The 21,292-nt window shown below is 45.0% G+C and overlaps 1 protein-coding gene across 1 annotated transcript in view; it reads left to right on the top strand.

Moving 5' to 3' along the window:
• mrps27 (mitochondrial ribosomal protein S27) overlaps positions 1-21,292 on the top strand; it is a 118,525-nt gene that overhangs the window by 19,271 nt on the left and 77,962 nt on the right. Inside the window, exons 4-5 of the mRNA XM_085989964.1 lie at positions 1,754-1,824; positions 3,594-3,652. Of these exons, the coding sequence (XP_085846090.1) occupies positions 1,754-1,824; positions 3,594-3,652 (130 nt within the window). The remainder of the gene's footprint in view (positions 1-1,753; positions 1,825-3,593; positions 3,653-21,292) is intronic.

The following is a 21,292-nucleotide window of genomic DNA, read 5'->3' as shown; positions in this document are numbered from 1 at the left end:
CCCGACCAGTCCTACACAATCCCAGGCTGGACCATCCACGATAACATCCATCTGGTCTGGGACTTGGTCCACCATTCCCAAAGGGCTGGTCTGTCGGTCGCCTTCCTTTCCCTCGAACAGGAGAAGGCATTCGACAGGATGGATCATGAATACCTCTTCGGGACTCTGCGCGCATTCGGGTTCGGTACGCATTTTGTAGCCTGGATCCGACTTCTGTACGTCGCCGCGGAGTGTCTGATTAAGGTTAAAGGATCTTGACAGCATCCCTTCGCTTCGGGAGGGGATGCGTCAGGGATGCTCCATGTCTGGCCAGTTATATACCATCTGCGTGGGGCCTTTCCTGCGCCTCTTGACAGGACTGGCTCTGCAAGGGCCGGGCATGGAGATTGTCCTCTCGGCTTACGCCGATGGCGTGTTCCTCATGGTCACGGATCCCGTTGACTTGCGGAGGATGCGCGATTGCCAGTAGGTCTACTCCGCTGTGTCCTCTGCGAGGATCAACTGGGAGAAATGTTCCGGACTCCCGGTAGGTCAGTGGCGGGTGGCCTCCCTGCCGGAGGAGCTCAGGCCTTTTGCCCGGAGTACCACTCATCTCCTCTACCTGGGAGTCTGTCTTAGCCCTGCCGAGGAAGCCTGGCCGGCGAACTGGCAAGAGCTGGAGGCCAAAATTATCATTCACCTAGGGCAGGATTGCTCCAAGTGCTGTCTTCCAAAATACTTATTTTGATGATATTCCTGGAATTTGGGAGATGGGTTTAATGATTTAATAGCTTTTAATGGATTGGTGTACAGTGTATAAGCCATTCCTTAACTGTAACAGACTGAATAATGTGTGGGATGATAAATTTAGATGAGTTTTTGGAGCAATGGAAAAGAACAGCAGGTGGCAGTGTGGGTTTCTTCCTAGAGAAATTTTTATTGCATCTCTTTTTGATTATTTAAAAATGTATTCGACACAGGTCATTGTTCGGTTCCAAAATATGGTGCAGCGCTTGTTGATATTGCTATTTCTTTTCTTCTATTAATAACCACCAATAAACCACACCCTTTTCTCCCAAGAATTTCCAGCCATATGTATATATAGAATATAATTTAATACATGAAAGTAAAAAAAAAAAATTGCTGAAGGACAATTTGCTTGAATCCACATGCATTTTAATTGCAAAACATGATTGCAACGTAAAAATAAGGCAGCTTCTGAGGTTTTTATGAAAGGGTAGGTGGAAATAATGTCTCCAGGTTTGTAGTGAAAATTGTTCATTATCTTTTGAAGGAAAGTAGAACATGAGTATAAGCTAGAACAAATAATGCTGTGAACAATGTTTTAACCTTGCTGGAATATTGACTGTGTTAATGAGAACTGATGGGCTTTTCCAAGGTTTAACTCACTAGAAGCAAAGGCCTTTGTTGAATAGGAGTGAGCAAAAAAAGGTCAAGGATTCCTTCTCCCATTTATGTTTTAAAAATCTCTCCAAAAGGGCAGTGATGCTACCTCTTAAATAATGTAAGATGCTTTTGCATATTGCTAGATTTTTCAGTAGCTTACAGGGCATTTATTAAATAGAATACAAGTAATCTCATTCAAAAATAGTAACTGAGATACTGCTGAGAAATGGTTGCCTGATGAAACAAAAGACTAACACACTTCAATTATTTTCCACAAGAATGGTTCTCCTCTATTTTGATGTGTGTGCATGTATCTCTGATAAAAATTTTTATATAATCTAACATGATTCTGCTTCTTTTCAATCAGCGGAATTAGCTGCACTAATGGACATAACATATGAGAAGAAACTTCCAGTCAGCTCTTTAACAATAGCACGGGTAAGACTGATAAAGGCATGCTCCATGTATTATTAATTATCATATATAATATCTATGTGCTGTATAGAGGGCTAGTATAGATTTACAACTACTCCACAAATAGCCTATTCGATTCTTACCTCTGTAATTACACTACATATATAGATTATGTTTAAAAGATCATGTTTTGGGGTCTAAATATGTAAGCTAGTTTAAAGCCAGTGCCTTGTTCTCATACCTATAATGCAGTATTATCCATAGATTTCTGAGTATTGAATGTGTCCTCATGATGAAACATTTGTACTGAAATAGGCATTATTTGTAACATTGAAGGAAAAATAGGGAGAGCTACAAAGATACACAATAAATTATTGGGGGCAGTGAAGAGAAAGAGAGAACCAAATTAAATTATGTTTATTTGCTATAATAATATTCTAAAACTCCAAAAATAACTGAAGATTTTGCTTGAAGCTATGTTAGGTGGGGGAGAGAATAATTCCAACCCCATATTTCTAAGTGTTGTCTTTCTAGCCTGAGTATTATTCTGTCTTAATCCAATAGATCATATCAAATTAATGCTCTGCCTCTCATCGAAGCATTTCTCCACAGTCCACCACATGCAAAACCCTACAGTAGTCCTTAATGAGGGGAACTGGCAAGAAATAAAGTGGACCAATCTCCTTTAATCTTCCTTTCTTAGATTCAATATCGCAATAGTGATTTCTTACTTGTTGCCAGGGTTGGTGATTTTCTTCTTTAGGTATGGCTAGGCACGGATCCCATAAAGGGAGATTGACTGTCATTTAAAAAAAATTATATGGCATGCAATGCTCTGGCCAGCACATCCCAGCCTATAGCTGTACATTTCTTGCCCCTGACTCCTACGCAGAAGCCAGGGAGCCGCCTCTGGTATGATAATGAGCCCTGGGCTGGGAAACTGGTCAGGGTTGGGGAGCTATCTCAGGGCTGACAAAAGTGTCCGCCGGCCTCACTTCTGCTGGCGCAATACTGTCTACTCCTATTAATTCAAAATTGTTACTTTCAGAAGTACCCAGTGGTTTGAATTAAGTAATTTAAATAAAACAGCTTTTTTTACACTTTTCAAATCAATAGATAATTTGAATTAAGATTAGACTGTATTACTGACACTGTGGTGAGCACATTATGTTATACTGACTTGTCTCAAAACTGTACCGATTACCGTACATTGCACAACAATGTTGAATGCAAGCCTTTTATTTCCTCTTGATGATATTGCCCATTGCAGATAAACTGCCATCACTCAAGAGAGGCATTTTGGCTTCTTGCTGCAGGCATAAATGAAATAAAAAAAAGCTTTATAAAGCAATAACTGATGCACATAAACAGAGTCCATCTTTTCAATTCTGCGAAAGATTTTTTTTTGAGAAATACTTTTTTCCCCCTCAGGGTTGTATTGCAGATTTGGTAGTAAAAGAAACGTATCAATGATTTTATTATTTCACCATTTATTCTTCGTGTTGCTCTTACAGTCAGATAGCTTCAGACCTCTACAACAAGGCTACTGTTGCTTTATGCAAGAGCTTTGAGTTGCCTTAAATTTTCCGTATCTGTTGGACAGCAGCATGAATAGCAATAAAAAACTGACTACTTTTGTTGGTGGAATTATTAGTTGGTGTGCTCTAAATGACTATCGCCACATGTCTTTTGAATTGCATAACATGCTGAAGTGATGAAATAACAATTGCGGATTTTATAGCCAGGCATAAATACTTTACTCTAAATTCACACGTATTGTTTTATTTCTGTAGTTTATTGACAACATTTCTTCAAGAGAAGAGGTTGAACAGGCCGAATACTATCTTTACAAGTAAGTACCTTTCCCCTGATCGCCCAAGTTTCTTGCAGCGAGCAGCACTGTGAACAAACAGTACCTTGTCCTGTTCCATGCCCACCGGCATGTACCAGTTGGGCCGAATAGCCTGTTTCTGTGCTGTACATTCAAGTAAAAAAAAAAAAACCTGAGCAGTCACAAAAGGAAGTGCCAAAATCTTCATACAAAATCAAAATACTGTGGATGCTGGAAATCTGAAACAAAAACAGAAAATGCAGGAAATACTCAGCAGGTCAGGCAGCATCTGTGGAGAGAGAAACAAAGTTAACGTTTCAGGTCGATGACCCTTCGTCAGAACTGGAAAAAGCTGGAGATGGAACAGGTTTTTAACCAGTGTAGGGGCAGGGAAAGGGGGGAGGGTGGAGGGGAGGAAAGAACAAAAGGGAAGGTCTGTGATAGGATGGGAGACAGGAGAGATTAAGAGACAAAAGGGATGATGGTGCAAGGCAAAAGGAGATGGTAATGGGACAAGGTAAGAAACAAAAGATGGCTCTAGATGAAGTGTAAATGGCGATGGCTGAATGATCGACAGCTGTCATGAGAGAGAGAAAACATTTTTTAAATCTTCATGTCCTTTCCTCTTCACAATGTTAATGTTTTTTCTCATTTCTCTTCCCTCCCCTCCCCCCACCAAGACGTACCTTGTAATCCTCTGTCTGCCACACAGTGACGAAAATTTAAAACCACTTAGTTACCAGTTAAATATTTTCAATGATTTATTTACAAAAAAGGAAAAATTGTGCAGTCTAAATACCGAGGACAGTAAGAACTCAGCAATTCTCTACCACATCCACTTTTTTGACTTGCTTCAATAGTGAAAAGTGCAGAAATTATTGTGTAACTGGCTTATTTTAGTCCTACTGTCTGCCTCAGTGCTACATAATTTGTGTTGCACTTATAGGGGAAGGACAGGCTAGCGTGTTTTGTTCCCTGCCATATTTCTCAAAGAAGCCACAAGGAGCACGTTGGTCAGTTGGCCGTTAGATGCACTGGTCACTTTAATTTACCTTTAGAAAGTTTCCACCAGCTGCAGGTGGAACGAGCTTGTGCTGAATGACCAGGTTTCTACTTGTGCCACTTGTCTGATTGTCCAGCCTCTCTGCTGCTGGAGGGGTATACTGGTAGTCGCTCCTTAAATCCTACTCCTTTGACCAAGCTTTTGGTCACCTGTCCTAATATCTCTTTATGTAGCACAGTGTCGAAAATTATCTGATAACGCTCCTGTGAAGCACCTTGGGACGTTTTTACTATGTTAAAGGTGCTATATAAATGCAAGTTGTTGTTGTTGGTATGGTTTAGTATTTTCTCTTGCAATTTTTCCCCAAGGAATAAATCCAATAGGGACTTCAGGAGAAACTTCTTTACCCAAAGTGTGATTGGAATGTGGAACTCACTACCACATGGAGTAGTTGAGGTGAATAGCATAGATGCATTTAAGGGGAAGCTAGATAAACACATGAGGGAGAAAGGACTAGAAGGAAATGCTGATAAGGTTCGATGGAGAGGGTGGGAGGAGTGGACCAATGGCCTGTTTCTTTGCTGTCGATTCTATGTAATGTTGAGATTGCCAGTAAGAAAGAAATGCAAAATAAGTTACTTTAAAGGAAGAAATTCAACCGTCCTTTTTTTTCTTGTGCTGTTTAATCTTTGCCGTCTAGAGCTGTAATTACATTTAAGAACATTGTACCTTGGAGGCACTTGGAGACTACGATCAGGTGGGAGGCAGAGCGAGACTTTGCAGAGTCAGGCCAGGATCGATGGGATGAAAGTCGTCCATTTCAAACCTCCTCTGCTCATGCCTAGGATTTTAAATTGGAAACTTGGAAAAACTTCAAGAAAACTCAGAGATAGCTGGATTTTACATAAAATCTTGAAGTCTCTTTGCCAATTACAGCACGTTAGCATCTCTGCTTCTGGCCTATGTAGTACCGGAGCTAGGATTACTTCAGGCTGATACTGGGTAGATAAAGTGACAAGAAGTGATATCCCTCATGTTAATGAGCACGAAAATTCACCAACAAAAATTTAAAATGAAAAGCCCACTCTCAAAGTTTAGCTGTTAGGACGTGAATGAAACATTTTTACAAAAACATTTTCTACCAGGAAATTCAGTGACATACTGAGAAGTCTCTTGTAAGATCCTTTGCTAATGAGTATGTAAACATTGTCAAATCATTTTAGATTTGCTGCACAATTCTGTCCTCTTCTCTGACTTCAGAGGATTTAATAGAGCACAGATTTTTAGTATTTCTGACCGTTACAAAAAATTAGCAAAATCCCTGCATAAGATGCATCACAACCATTAGATGTTAAAAACTGCATTATGTGGGCTAAAAATTGATTAACAATACACTAGTAACTGCTTGATCCTGCGAGAAAATTAGTTAATCTAACGGCAATATAAACTAAATGGTACAATTTTAAAGAGGGTGCGGGAACAGAGAGAACTGGGGGTGTACGTACACAAATCTTTGAAGGTGACAGAACAAGTTGAGAAGGCTGTTAAAAAGGCTTACGGGATCCTTGGTTTTATAAATAGAAGCATAGAGTACAAAAGAAAGGAAGTTATACTAAACCTTTATAAAACACTGGTTAGGCCCCACCTGTCCAATTCTGGGCACCACACTTTAGGATGTCAAGGCCTTGGAGAGGGTGCAGAGGAGGTTTACTGGAATGGTATCAGGGATGAAGGACTTCAGTTACGTGGAGAGACTAGAGAAGCTGGGGTTGTTCTCAGAGCAGAGAAGGTTAAGTGGAGACTTGATAGAGGTGTTCAAAATCATGAAGGGTTCAGATAGAGTAAATAAGGAGAAACTGTTTCCAGTGGTAGAAGGGTTAGGAAAAATCGCCCCTAGTTTTTATTTCAGCTTCATGACTTCATTTTCAGTGATCTCACACATTGTGAAAGACTTGTTCTGAAATCCACAACCAATAATTAATATACCAGTAAACCATCAAATATCAAACACTTGGCCCCAGGTACATTGAAATGAATTTTCTTTCTCCTCAAGCAGCATGTTGCTCACATACAAGTTATTTGATATTGTTCTCAACACATTGAGGCACAGCTAGACTGATCTACCAGCTTCATGAAAGCGGACCATATAATGGTACTCAGCAGGTCAGGCAGCATCTGTGGAAAGAGAAACAGAGTTAACGTCGATTACATTTTGTCAGATCGTTAACTCTGTTTCTCTCTGAGTATTTCCAGTATTTTCTGTTTTTATTTCAGATTTCCAGCATCCGCAGTATTTCGCATTTCCATATAATGGTAATACATTTTTATGTGGAAAGTGCAGTCTCAACACACATTAGGTGTTGTTTATTTCTGCTATGTTCTTATTTTATTAGAAGGCTTTAAGGGTGTAGTATAGGTAAGGGATGCATTGCCTTGTACGGTACTAACCATGGGGGTCTTGCATAGTACAGGAAACTCTCGTTTAAACGGCACCTAAATATCCGGAATTCTCTATTAACCGGCAAAATTCAGGAGTAGGTTCAGGTAAATTTTACTGTGTATTAGTGGCCGTGTAACCAGGGTTCCTGAACCTGTGGCCATGTAACAGGGACTCCTGGATCTGTGGCCGTGTAACCGGGGTTCCTGCACCTGTGGTCATGTAACAGGGACTCCTGGATCTGTGGCCGTGTAACCGGGGTTCCTGCACCTGTGGCCATGTAACAGGGACTCCTGGATCTGTGGCCGTGTAACCAGGACTCCTGCACAAGTGGCCGCGTAACCGGGGTTCCTGCACCTGTGGTCATGTAACAGGGACTCCTGGATTTGTGGCCGTGTAACCGAGACTCCTGCACAAGTGGCTGTGTATTCGGGGTTCCTGCACCTGTGGCCGTGTAACAGGGACTCCTGGATCTGTGGCCGTGTAACCGAGACTCCTGCACAAGTGGCTGTGTAACCGGGGTTCCTGCACCTGTGGCCGTGTAACCAGGGTTCCTGCACCTGTGGCCGTGTAACAGGGACTCCTGGATCTGTGGCCGTGTAACCGAGACTCCTGCACAAGTGGCTGTGTAACCGGGGTTCCTGCACCTGTGGCCGTGTAACCAGGGTTCCTGCACCTGTGGCCGTGTAACAGGGACTCCTAGATCTGTGGCTATGTAACCGGGGTTCCTGCACCTGTGGCCGTGTAACAGGGACTCCTGGATCTGTGGCCGTGTAACCGGGGTTCCTGCACAAGTGGCCGTGTAACCGGGGCTCCTGCACCTGTGGCTGTATAACGGGGCTCTCGTACCTTGGTAGGTATACATCTCGGTTATCCGGAATTTTTAATCAACCGGCTCCATCCCGGTCCCGTAGGTGCTGGATACCAAAGAGTTTCCTGTATATCACTTTCTTAGAACACTACCACCATCCCATACTTCACTACACAGGAACAACACTAACATTTTTTTTATTCAGTTATTTTTTAAAACAAGGGAGTCTTATTATCCCAGTGCTATTTCCAAAATAAAATTAGATTGCCTTAACATTTCAGACAGTAGCTGTTCACTGGATCATCAGCAGCACTGACTGACTTAAGAGGAAATTCAGAAACTGAAAGCTTCAGGACTAAAAATGTTTAAGCATTCGATCACTGCACCATTGAATATTTTGCTGTGCCAAATCAGCAAAATGACACTGGTGATCTTCCAGTAGCAACTTTGTGTAAAATATTTGGAATAAAGCATTAGTGTGACAAAGGATTTAACTGGTCTGATGCCAGGTCTAGGGGAGGTGTTGGAACAATTACTAGTATTTACATGGCGATTTCCTGACTGGTAAGGAGAAATGATTAGTAGATATGTTTAAAGTACTATACTTTCATCTGCAGTAGGCCATATTATGAAGCAGAAAGCTGTGCTCGTTGATAACCTATAATCTTATAACAGAACATAGTGATATTTCTGAATTTTTGGTATTAAAGCAGGTTTGATGCACGCAGCCGATATAAATCAGACTCCATTGGAGCTGCATTAGCACTTAGCAGAACGCTGGAGGAAATTTCATCACTGAGTCACCATAGCAACCACTCACCCCATCAGTCTGCTCAGCGTGCTTAGCCTATCATAATTTCAGATTCCAGATGACACTCCGCTTGTGAACCAATACAAATATATGTGTGTGTATATCTATATCTGACTACATCAAAAAGTACTTTTAAAACCAATACAGAATATTTAAAATCCACTGTTTTTTGCGCTTTCTATTATTTGCTATATTTCATGAATAGATTTGCTAGGCTTTCTATAAATTGAGAATCCATGTTAGTGCTGCTAATAACATTGTTACAGGCTTCCAATGTGTAGGATGTTGCATAGCTGTCATTGAGTTACAATGCAGTATTTTGATCATATTTTCTGTGTTTATCTGATGAACCCAGCGGTACTGCATTTTACGACAATACTGAGCAAAATGGTTTTGTCTTTAGTTTTGTGTTGGTGTTTTGTGAAAATCCTGACCTGGTTTCTCTCCTTCATTCTCCCCTTCTGGCAGCTTCCTGTCTCCACAGCATTCTTCCTAGCTTCGAATACATGTAAACAGTCTGTGATCTGTTGCATCAACTAGTTGTTAGTGACCAAGGGTTCACTGGTTGAGACTGCTGGTGTGAAGACTCTCCCTCCCCCAGATTTGGTTCTTCTTGCTTGTCTGCCTGCTTGAAAACTAATGTGATTGATCACACTTATGTACGTCAGTGTAGAGGTCCTGAATTCATCGCTAATTAAACCATGGTGTAAGATTTCTTCTGGTTGCAATTTGTAGCAAAATTCTAGGCACGTGTATACAGGATACATTTTCAATCACTTTCTATTTTCAAACTAGCGAGGAGCTAGGAACTGTGAAGGAGCAGAGAGATTTAGGGCGTCTATGTACATAAACCACTAAAAGCTAGTGGACAGGTTCAAAATATAATTAAAAAGGCTAATGGAATGGTAGCCTTTATCTTGAGGTGGGTAAATGGAGTTGAGATACAGATCCACCATGATCTAATTGAATGGCGGAACAAGCTTGAGGGGCTGAATGGCCTCCTCCTGTTCTTATGTTCCCAATCTCGTCACAAAGAGCGAATGGGGGAAGTCGTCTTCCCTCTCCCCTTCTACATTGTGCAGGTCAACCAACACCACAGTATTCTGTGAAAGGAAATTAAAAGTTCATCGTTCAGTAAGTGCAATGAACTAACAGTCTACATGCAATGGTTACTCTTCCCCCCCAACCCCTCCCCATCCTATGGGACCTTTGAATCTCGTCTGTGCTCTACCTCAGGGGTTGTCAACCTTTTTGCTTCTGAGGCCCCCCTCGTGTTATAAAAATTCCATGGACCCCCCCTGTAACACAACACAAGTATTTTTTCTGTATAAAAATTAGTTATGCAATTAAACATATATATTTATTATCTTTGTGTTACTTAATGTGACTAATTAGGAAGAGAAATTCCAATCATGTATTAACCCCACCCCCTTTAATCGATAACTGGAAATTAGATGCAATTTTATTTTTCCACTACTGTTAAGTCCGAGACAAACTAAAACAGGATATGACCTGAACCAGGCCCTAAACCCCAGCATTACTGGCACCCACCGGATTGAGTAGGTGTAAAGAGGAAGGTCTCCTTTGGAGATTCAACTGTTAGTGCTGGTTATTTATTATTCACCAGCTGCTGCTCCTTACCGAATGAATTGAGGAGCTCCGATATCTCTTTGATGCTGCTGGTGTTAACCTTAATTTACTCCCTGTTGGCCCAGTCCTGGTGTATCTCTCTCTGCACCGGATCACCCTGCCCCTCCATGTCTGAAGCACGACGTCCCCTGAACCAACCCCACCTATAATCGCAGCGCTGATTGGCTTTGCATTGCCCGTCCAAAGCACCGAATAACTGAACAATAAGATTGGCCACATCTAACCCAGAATTGCGAGTTAGGTAAAGATTATTGGTCAGGAGGGCGGCAGATTGAGATGACGGATGAACCGAGAGCTTCTATTGGTTAAACGTGGAGGAGGGCTCAGACTTTGGAGCAAAAGAAGAATCTGGTTAATTTGAATCATGCAGCACAGAAGGAGACCATGCGGCCCATTGTCTATGTGTCGGCTCTTTGAAAGAGCAATCCATCCCCTGCGCTTTCCCCATAGCCCTGCAATTTTCCTCCTTTCAAGTATTTAAAGCACATATACAAAGGATAATATGATAAAGGCATAAAAAGTACAGCATTTATAAACACCTTCCACTTTTGATCTTGTGTTTCCTTCACCAAACGAACATTTGCAGAAATTTTTAACCAACAACGTGACCCTAAAATAAATAAATTCAGGGTCTCGCCCAGCACATGTTTTCTAAAATGTACTGTCCATTTAAAAAGAGAAAAAGTGAGCGGAGATAAAAAAATTTTTTTTTTACAAAAGTAGTCCAAAAAACCCCCACACAACTGAAAGTATCAGACCTCTGATTAAATTATCCAACTGTGGATGGAAGATTATTTCTGGAGTGATTGGTTCATCTCCTGCAGGTTTTCCCACAGCAGACGAGGGTTGCGCTTTCTTCAAATTCATTCTACGATCACGTGGTATCCATCAGAAGCACAGGGTCACTCTTGCCATCGCTGTGAGCTGTCGACTCTTTGTATCCTCGTTCCTTCTCCGTCGTTCTCCTGTCTCCTCCTGCGAGTGTTCACGGAACCAGCTCTGGCCACCCTTTTGTCGACTGACAAGAGGTTACATCTGGATTTCGGCTGGCTTCATTGAAGAAGCAACGAGAAATAGGATTGGTTTAACCTGGGTTAGCCTTATTTTGGCGGATCCCTTGCAACCTTCTCTCGGACCCCCCGGTTGTAAACCCCTGCTCAACCTGACCTTCTCTCCGACCCCCCCGGTTGAGAACCCCTGTTCAACCTGACCTTCTCACAGACCCCCCGGTTGTAAACCCTTGTTCAACCTGACCTCCTCTCCGACCCCCCGGTTGTAAACCCCTGTTCAACCTGACCTCCTCTCCGACCCCCCGGTTGTAAACCCCTGTTCAACCTGACCTTCTCTCCGACCCCCCGGTTGAGAACCCCTGTTCAACCTGACCTTCTCTCCGATCTCCCGGTTGAGAGCCCCCGCTCAACCTGACCTTCTCACAGACCCCCGGTTGAGAACCCCTGTTCAACCTGACCTTCTCTCCAAACCCCCGATTGTAAACCCCTGCTCAACCTGACCTTCTCTCCGATCTCCCGGTTGTAAACCCCTGTTCAACCTGACCTCTCCGATCCCCCGGTTGAGAACCCCTGCTCAACCTGACCTTCTCTCCGACCCCCCGGTTGTGAACCCCTGTTTAACCTGACCTCTCCGATCTCCCGGTTGTGAACCCCTGTTCAACCTGACCTCTCCGATCCCCCGGTTGTGAACCCCTGCTCAACCTGACCTTCTCTCCGACCCCCCGGTTGTGAACTCCTGCTCAACCTGACCTTCTCTCCGACCCCCCGGTTGTGAACTCCTGCTCAACCTGACCTTCTCTCCGACCCCCCGGTTGTGAACTCCTGCTCAACCTGACCTTCTTTCCGATCCCCCGGTTGAGAACCCCTGTTCAACCTGACCTCCTCTCCGACCCCCCGGTTGTAAACCCCTGTTCAACCTGACCTTCTCTCCGACCCCCCGGTTGAGAACCCCTGTTCAACCTGACCTTCTCTCCGATCTCCCGGTTGAGAGCCCCCGCTCAACCTGACCTTCTCACAGACCCCCGGTTGAGAACCCCTGTTCAACCTGACCTTCTCTCCAACCCCCCGATTGTAAACCCCTGCTCAACCTGACCTTCTCTCCGATCTCCCGGTTGTAAACCCCTGTTCAACCTGACCTCTCCGATCTCCCGGTTGTGAAGCCCTGTTCAACCTGACCTCTCCGATCCCCCGGTTGAGAACCCCTGCTCAACCTGACCTTCTCTCCGACCCCCCGGTTGTGAACCCCTGTTTAACCTGACCTCTCCGATCTCCCGGTTGTGAACCCCTGTTCAACCTGACCTCTCCGATCCCCCGGTTGTGAACCCCTGCTCAACCTGACCTTCTCTCCGACCCCCCGGTTGTGAACTCCTGCTCAACCTGACCTTCTCTCCGACCCCCCGGTTGTGAACTCCTGCTCAACCTGACCTTCTCTCCGACCCCCCGGTTGTGAACTCCTGCTCAACCTGACCTTCTTTCCGATCCCCCGGTTGAGAACCCCTGTTCAACCTGACCTCTCCGATCCCCCGGTTGAGAACCCCTGCTCAACCTGACCTTCTCTCCGACCCCCCGGTTGTGAACTCCTGCTCAACCTGACCTTCTCTCCGACCCCCCGGTTGTGAACTCCTGCTCAACCTGACCTTCTCTCCGACCCCCCGGTTGTGAACTCCTGCTCAACCTGACCTTCTTTCCGATCCCCCGGTTGAGAACCCCTGTTCAACCTGACCTCTCCGATCCCCCGGTTGAGAACCCCTGCTCAACCTGACCTTCTCTCCGACCCCCCGGTTGTGAACTCCTGCTCAACCTGACCTTCTCTCAGACCCCCGGTTGAGAGCCCCCGCTCAACCTGACCTTCTCTCGGATTCCCCGGTTGAGAACCTCTGCTCAACCTGACCTTCTCTCCGACCCCCCGGTTGGGAACCTCTGCTCAACCTGACCTGAACGCCGCCGACGATCTCACTGGTGAGCTGGTGAAATGTTCCAGTTCTCTCATTAATTGCCGCATATATAAAAAAATACTTAGCAAAGGGAAGCTCCAAATATTTGTTGACTGAATCAGAGATGATACCAGAAGTAGTGCTGGAAATTTGACTCTCTTTATTGTGGCTGTTCATAATTTACTTGTAAGTTTAAATATCTATAAGAAGGATATTACTGCCAAAAACATAGATTAGCTGTTCATATGTCACATTTATTGTTTGTGGGGCATGGCTGCTACATTTTCCTACATAACAGTCACTGCACCCCAAAAGTAATTCATTGTGTGAAGCACTTTGAGATATTTCAACAACGTAAGGTTTTTATTATAAAGAAGGGCTTATGGTCGAGCCATCTCTTGTGAGAGACATGAAAAACATTATCATTAGAAAAAAATTGAAAATACCAGGTTCTCATTGCTCTATTGACTGATTCAGATGTAGTCGTTCAGCCATTGCACTAAGAAGGAACCAGAAGTTGTATATATTGAGGGCATGCAGTACAAAATAATCTTGTATCTATATATATAAACTGGTATGTCTGTGTCTCTCTGTCTCTCTCTCTGTCTCTCTCTCTGTCTCTATGTCTCTCTGTCTGTCTGTCCGGCTATACAATCAAAAGTTATAGAGCGTACCTACATGTATGTTATATCGAAAGAAAGCTTATCGTTAGGGGACTCTCGTAGGCGTATTTACTTTTTCGACAGACAAAAATTGTTTGGACAGTATACAAAAAACGTTCAAAAATCCTCAAAAATCCACTCATTAGCGGTTGACGAATCCTACCTCTCATTAGCATTGAGTGACGTGCTGCTTGACCAATCCTACAGTTCACTCACCTGATGGTTGACCAATCAGTGCATCACGGGCGGGTCCTAATCCTCTAGTCTCCCTAAACTTTGCCGCCATTTTTTCCATCCCCACAGGGACAGCAGCAGCAAAAGAAACCCCCACATTGCGGCTCCCGCTCCCGCCCCACCGGAGCGGCAGGTAAGTTGGGCTCACTCGGGCCGTGCCTCGCAACCGCTCGGCCTGACACACACAGCGGTCGGGGGAGCGGCAGCGGTCGGCCGTCAGCCGCGCGATCCGCGGGGGAGCTCAGCTCGGGTCCGTCTCCGCCCTGAAGCGCTAGGCCCCGCACGGCCGGTATCACAACGGCACCGGGCCTCAGGCGCTAGGCAGGAAGAGACAGAGACAGCAGCAGCAAAATAAATCCCGCTCCCACCCCGCCGGAGCAGCAGGTAAGTTGGGCTCACTCGGGCCGTGCCTCGCAACTGCTCGGCCCGACACACACAGCGGTCGGGGGAGCGGCAGCGGCCGGCTGTCAGCCGCGCGATCCGCGGGGGAGCTCAGCTCGGGTCCGTCTCGGCCCGGCCGGGCCTCAAGCGCTAGGCCCCAGACACGCAACGGGCGGGCGAGCTCCAGCTGCCGGCCGTCAACGGGGAGAGCGAGGGAGAGAGGGGACAGTTCTTAATATATTAGTGGATCACTGACTTTCCATCACAACTCACTGGATAGTGATTAGCAGTGAGATCCCTGGTAGTATTTTTCCCCCCTCTTCCTTAGTCAAGGGACTCAGACCATTTGTAGTGCCCTACTTCTGTCCTGGCTGAAATCAGCAAATTCAGCACAGACCTGAGACATTCATGGTCTGTATGTGAGTACCATACCATTTACCCTTTGATTAAATCAGTAGAGCTGAAACAGCATTTCTCTTCCTGAATAAGCTCAGAACAACTCTTTGTCCATGCATGAGGGGAAAGATATTTTGGGAAGGAAAAAATTAGTACCATATTTCTTCTGGAGGGAAATGTATAGCAGCATTTATACTGCAGTTAATGCTGTTGAAAACAGTGGCTGCAGCAGCTGTTCCAGCCAAGCAGTAGCTTGTTTATACCGCCTGACTCTGACTGGAATTCTCCTGTCTAGGAGGGAGTACTGTATCTGCCTGTATACAAACAACACAGAATTTCTCTTCCATATGGATAGAATTTGTAATTTACAGTGTGCATGTAGGTCTCTCAACATTCAAATCAACAACAGATGAGTTTAAAAAGTGCTCAGACAGTCTGATGGACATAGAAACATAGAAGATAGGAGCAGGAGTAGGCCATTCGGCCCCTCGAGCCTGGCTGATCATCCAAATTCAGTACCCTGTCCCTGCTTTCACCCCATATCCCTTGATCCCTTTAGCCTTAAGAAATATATCCAACTCCTTTTTGAATATATTTAATGAATTGGCCTCAACTACCTTTTGTGGTAGAGAATTCCACAGGTTCACCACTCTCTAGGTGAAGAAATTTCTCCATCTCTGTCCTAAATGGCTTACCCCTTATCTTTAGACTGTGACCCCTGGTTCTCGACTCCCCTGCCATCGGGAACATCCTTCCTGCATCTAGTCTGTCTAGTCCTGTTAGAATTTTATAAGTTTCAATGAGATCCCCTCTCATTCTTCTAAACTCCAGCGAATATAAGCCCAATCGACCCAATCTCTCCTCATACGTCATTCCTGTCATCCCAGGTATCAGTCTGGTGAATCTTCGCTGCACTCCCTCCATGGCAAGAACATCCTTCCTCAGATAAGGCGACCAAAACTGCACACAATACTCAAGGTATGGTCTCACCAAGGCCCTGTACAACTGCAGCAAGACATCCTTGCTCCTGTACTCGAATCCTCTCGCTATGAAGGCCAACATACCATTTGCCTTCTTAACTGCCTGCTGCACCTGCATGCTTACCTTCAGCGACTGGTGCACAAGGACACCCAGGTCTCGTTGCACTTCCCCTTCTCCCAATCTATTGCCATTCAGATAATAATCTGCCTTCCTGTTTTTGCCACCAAAGTGGATAACCTCGCATTTATCCACATGATACTGCATATGCCCAATCTTCCAACCTGTTCAAATCATACTGGAGTTTCTCGGCATCCTCCTCACAGCACACATGCCCACCCAGCTTTGTGTCATCTGCAAACTGGGAGATATTACATCTAGTTCCCTCGTCTAGATCATTAATATATATTGTGAATAGCTGGGGTCCTAGCACCGATCCCTGCGGTACCCCACTAGTCACTGCCTGCCACTCAGAAAAAGACCCATTTATTCCAACTCTTTGCTTCCTGTCTGCCAACCAGTTCTCTATCCAAGTCAGTACCTTACCCCCAATCCCATGTGCTTTAACTTTACACACTAATCTCTTATGCGGGACCTTATCGAAAGCCTTCTTAAAGTCCAAAAACACCACATCCACTGGTTCTCCCTTATCTATTCTACCAGTTACATCTTCAAAAAATTCCAGTAGATTAGTCGAGCATGATTTACCTTTTGGAAATCCATGTTGACTTTGTCCGATCCTGTCACTGTTTTCCAAGTGCTCTGCTATTACATCTTTTATAATGGACTCTAGCATTTTCCCCACTACTGATGTCAGGCTTACCGGCCTGTAATTCCCCGTTTTCTCTCTACGCCCTGAGCACTCTTAAACCAGGGTTGATTTTGCACTGGAGTTGGTGTCAAACCCAAGCAACGTGACGTTGCCTCCTCCAAGGGGCCTAGCATCACCCTCTCCAGGGTCAGTCCTCGAATCTGGTGCTGGATTGCAACTTTAGTATTGTGCACACAGTGGAAACCACTTCACAGCAATGTTCAAGTTGAAATGCATCCTTCACTTCAAGGCTTATGCACTAAAGTTGTGAGCCTTCTCTTAGATCCTTCATGTCATTTGTGATATGTAAAGTGAACCTTGATGGGGTAGAACAGAGGGAGCATATCAAAATTGTTCTCTATAGTGTTTCAAATGCTAATGAGCTCAAGAACATTCAATATTGCATGTCTGCTGTGCTTCCTGTAAATTTGACATAGTATTGGTATCTATAAGTTATGTTTTAATTTTTTGACCTCTTGTTGCCATAATTTGCTTTTTCAACTCTCTTTTCCCTACCCAGCACAAATAATTTTGACTTCTTCCCGCCCCCGCCATAAGATTAATTCAGATCTTAACAACAACTTGTATTTATATAGCGCCTTTAAAGTAGTAAAACGTCCCAAGGCGCTTCACAGGAGCGTTATCAAACAAAATTTGACACCGAGCAATATAAAGAGAAATTAAGGCCAATGACCAAAAGCTTGTTCAAAGAAGTAGGTTTTAAGGAGTGTCTTAAAGGAGGAAAGAGAGGTGGAGAGGTTTAGGAAGGGAATTCCAGAGCTTAGGACCTAGGCAGCTGACGGCATGGCCACCGATGGTTGAGCGATTCAAATTGGGGATGCTTAAGAGGCCAGAATTAGAGGAGCACAGATATCTCTTGGTGAAGGGGGGGAATGGTTGTGGGGCTGAAGGAGATTACAGAGATAGGGAGGGGCGAGGCCATGGAGGGATTTGAAAACAAGGATGAGAATTTTGAAATCGAGGCGTTGCTTAACCGGGAGACAATGTAGGTCAGCAAGCACAGGGGTGATGGGTGAACGGGTCTTGGTGCGAGTTAGGACATGGGCAGCCGAGTTTTGGATGGCCTCAAGTTTACATAGGGTAGAATGTGGGAGGCCAGCCAGGAGTGCATTGGAATAGTCAAGTCTAGAGGCATGGATGAGGGTTTCAGCAGCGGATGAGCTGAGGCAAGGGCGGAGACGGGCGATGTTATGGAGGTGGAAATAGACGGTCTTAGTTAAGGCTCAGACATGGCCGGAAGCTCATTTCAGGGTCAGATATGACACCGAGGTTGCAATCAGTCTGGTTCAGCCTCAGACAGAATAATATAAACTATCCTTAATATATTAGTGGATAGCTTATTGATGACAGTGAGTCATGAATACATCATAAATAAAAATTATCAGAAAGCTGATTAAAATTCAATTTCAACTGTGGCACTCATTAGTGAAGGAAAATTAAAACTGATCATTACACACAGAATGAAACACTATTATTAAAAACCAGTGATTTACAGAAGGCTTCACTAAAAGCATATTGCAAACCATCTAATCAAACATCTCCCCTTTCCTGCCCCCTCCCCCCCCCCCCCCCCCCAAATCGTGCACCTGACTTCTAATATAAAAACGACATTGCTGTTTTTCCTCAGGTTCATCCTATGCCCCTTCCCCATGACTCATCATTTGCTGCAATGCAGCACTCAAGAAAAAGAAACAAATTGATTGCTGTTCCTAAAGTAGAACTTAAGGTTTTGTATCGGAAACAAGCTGTACTACAAAGACTCTAGCAGGGTTTTTCTGATCAATGAGATTGAATGTGGTTTTACCTTGTTTGCTGGTTGAGTTCACCTTCTCCCTTGAGTCACTCAGTGATTTCTCCCACAGCACTTTGCTCTCTATTTGGAGCTAAGCCACTTCCCTGCAAATATGTATTTCCAAGTCAGAGCCAGAGCTACCTCTCTACTGTCACAAAACAACTGTTGAAATTAGCATACATATTTTATGGATGGATCCTTGTGACTGTGTTAGAAAGGCTGTCTGTTACTACCATATTTCTTCTTGAGAGAAATATATAGCAGCTATTTTCAAAATGTTGTAGTCTTTATTTACATAAGATTACATAGAATATACAGCACAGAAACAGGCCATTTGGCCCAACCAGTCCATGCCGGCGTTTATGCTCCACTCGAGCCTCCTCCCGTCTTTCCTCATCTAAATCTATCAGCACAGCCCTCTATTCCCTTCTCCCTCATATGCTTGTCTAGCCTCCCCTTAAATGCATCTATACTATTCACTTCAACCACTCCCTGTGGTAGCGAGTTCCACATTCTCACCACTCTCTGGGCAAAGAAGTTTCTTCTGAATTCCCTATTTGATTTCTTGGTGACTATCTTATATTGATGGCCTCTAGTTATGGTCTTCCCCACAAATGGAAACACTCTCTCTGTATCTACTCTATAAAAAACCTTTCATAATTTTAAAGACCTCTATTAGGTCACCCCTAAGCCTTTTTTCAAGAGAAAAGAGACCCAGCCTCTTCATCCTTTCCTGATAGGTATAATCTTGCAATTCTGGTAGCATCCTTGTAAATCTTCACTGCACCCTCTCCAGTGCCTCTATATCCTTTTTATAATATGACGACCAGAATTGTACGCAGTACTTCAGTGTGGTCTAACCAAGGTTCGATGCAAGTTTAGCATAACTTCACTACTTTTCAATTCTATCCCTCTAGAAATAAACCCTAGTGCTTGGTTTGCTTTTTTATGGCCTTGTTAACCTGTGCCACTGCTTTTAGTGATTTGTGTATTTGTACTCCGAGATCCCTTTGCTCCTCTACCCCACCCAGATTCACACCCTCCCCAGATTCACACCCTCCAAGTAATATGTGGCCTCCCTATTCTTCTTATCAAAATGTAATACCTCACACTTATCTGTGCTAAACTTCATTTGCCAATTATATGCCCATTCTGCAAGTTTATTAATAACTTATTAATGTCCTGCTGTAATTTGCTGCAGTCTTCCTCAGTATTGACCATGTCCCCCCCAATTTGGTGTCATCCGCAAATTTAGAAATTGTGTTTTTGATTCCAAAGTCTAAATCGTTGTGAACAGCAGTGGTCCCAGCACTGATCCTTGTGGAACACCACTACCCACCTTCTGCCACTTTGAATAGCTACCTTTTACCCCTAGTCTCTGCTTTCTGTCTTGAAGCCAGCTAGCTATCCATTCTGCTACTTGTCCCCTGACTAGAAACATAGAAGATAGGAGCAGGAGTAGGCCATTCCGCCCCTCGAGCCTACTCCGCCATTTAATGAGATCATGGCTGATCATCTAAATTCAGTACCCTGTCTCTGCTTTCTCCCCTGATCCCTTTAAGAAATATATCTAACTCCTTCTTAAATCTATCTATCTATATATATAAACGGATACTTCTTTCTGTCTGTCTATCTGTCTGTCTGTCCTCACGTGTGCGTCTGTCCGGCTATGCGCTCGAAAGTTATAGGGCGTACCTACACGTGCGTTACGCCGAAAGAAAGCTTACCGTTCCAAAACAGTCGTAAGCGTATTTACGTTTCGGCCGGACGAAAATCGCGCCCGCGGTATCCGAAAAACGTTCAACATTCCGCTCATTAGCATCTCATTATCCGCTCATTAGCGACAGAGTGACCTCGAGGTCGACCAATCGTACGCCAGGTTCCTGGCGCGTGCAGCCGGGCCCTCCTACGGTCGAGTGACGGGACAATTGACCAATCCTACGCTTTGGTGACCTGACGGTCGACCAATCGGTGCGTGTGTGGGCGGGCCTTATCGTTCTGAACCGAGGTGAGTCGCCACCATCTTGATTCCAAACTTTTCCTTTTTCCCGCTTTCTGCGTCTTTCAAAAAAAACGTTGCTTTTAAAACACAAATTCTTTTAAAAAAAAGTTAATTACTTTCTAAATCTTTTATCTAATCTCATTAATTTTCCTACCTTTCCCCGTTTTTCCAGGTAGGCCTCGAAGCCTCGGCCTCTCCTCCGCACCCACGCCCGAGCTAGGCACCTCCCGGCCCCAGTCAACAAGCGGCCCCCGATCGCCGCCATCTTTGTGAAGGCTGGAGGGGCGGGCCTCAGCCGAGCGCCGCTACCTTACTAAAGGGTGCGTGCGCAGCAGGAGCAGCTGAGACGCGGCGTCTCTCTTCCCCCGCTCGGCTCGGGCGGGGGGGCGGGGCTCTCCGGAGTGCTGATCTCGGGCGGGGCTTAGAGAGCGGCAAGGGTTACCCCGGCAACCAGGCCCGCCGGCCGTCTCTCACAGCCGCAATCGGCTTGGAGAGCGAGAAGGGTTACCCCGGCAAACCGGGCCCGCCGGCCGTCTCTGAGCCGCAATCGGCGGTCTTGAAGCCAGCTCGGAGGGCGGGGCTCCGCAGAGTGGGAGGCCGGTGCTCGGGAGGGCGGGGGGCGGGGCTCGGGACATCGGGGGGGCGGGGCTCGCGACATCGCGGGGCGAGAGATCAGGAGGCGGGACATCGGGAGATCGCGGGGCGGCACCTCGGGAGATGGGGGGGTC

This window comes from Somniosus microcephalus, chromosome 1, assembly GCF_052327205.1.
Source record: "Somniosus microcephalus isolate GS21.2 chromosome 1, FLI_Smic_1.0, whole genome shotgun sequence".
Taxonomy (NCBI): Eukaryota; Metazoa; Chordata; class Chondrichthyes; order Squaliformes; family Somniosidae; genus Somniosus; species Somniosus microcephalus.
This window is presented reverse-complemented; position numbering and strand designations above follow the sequence as displayed.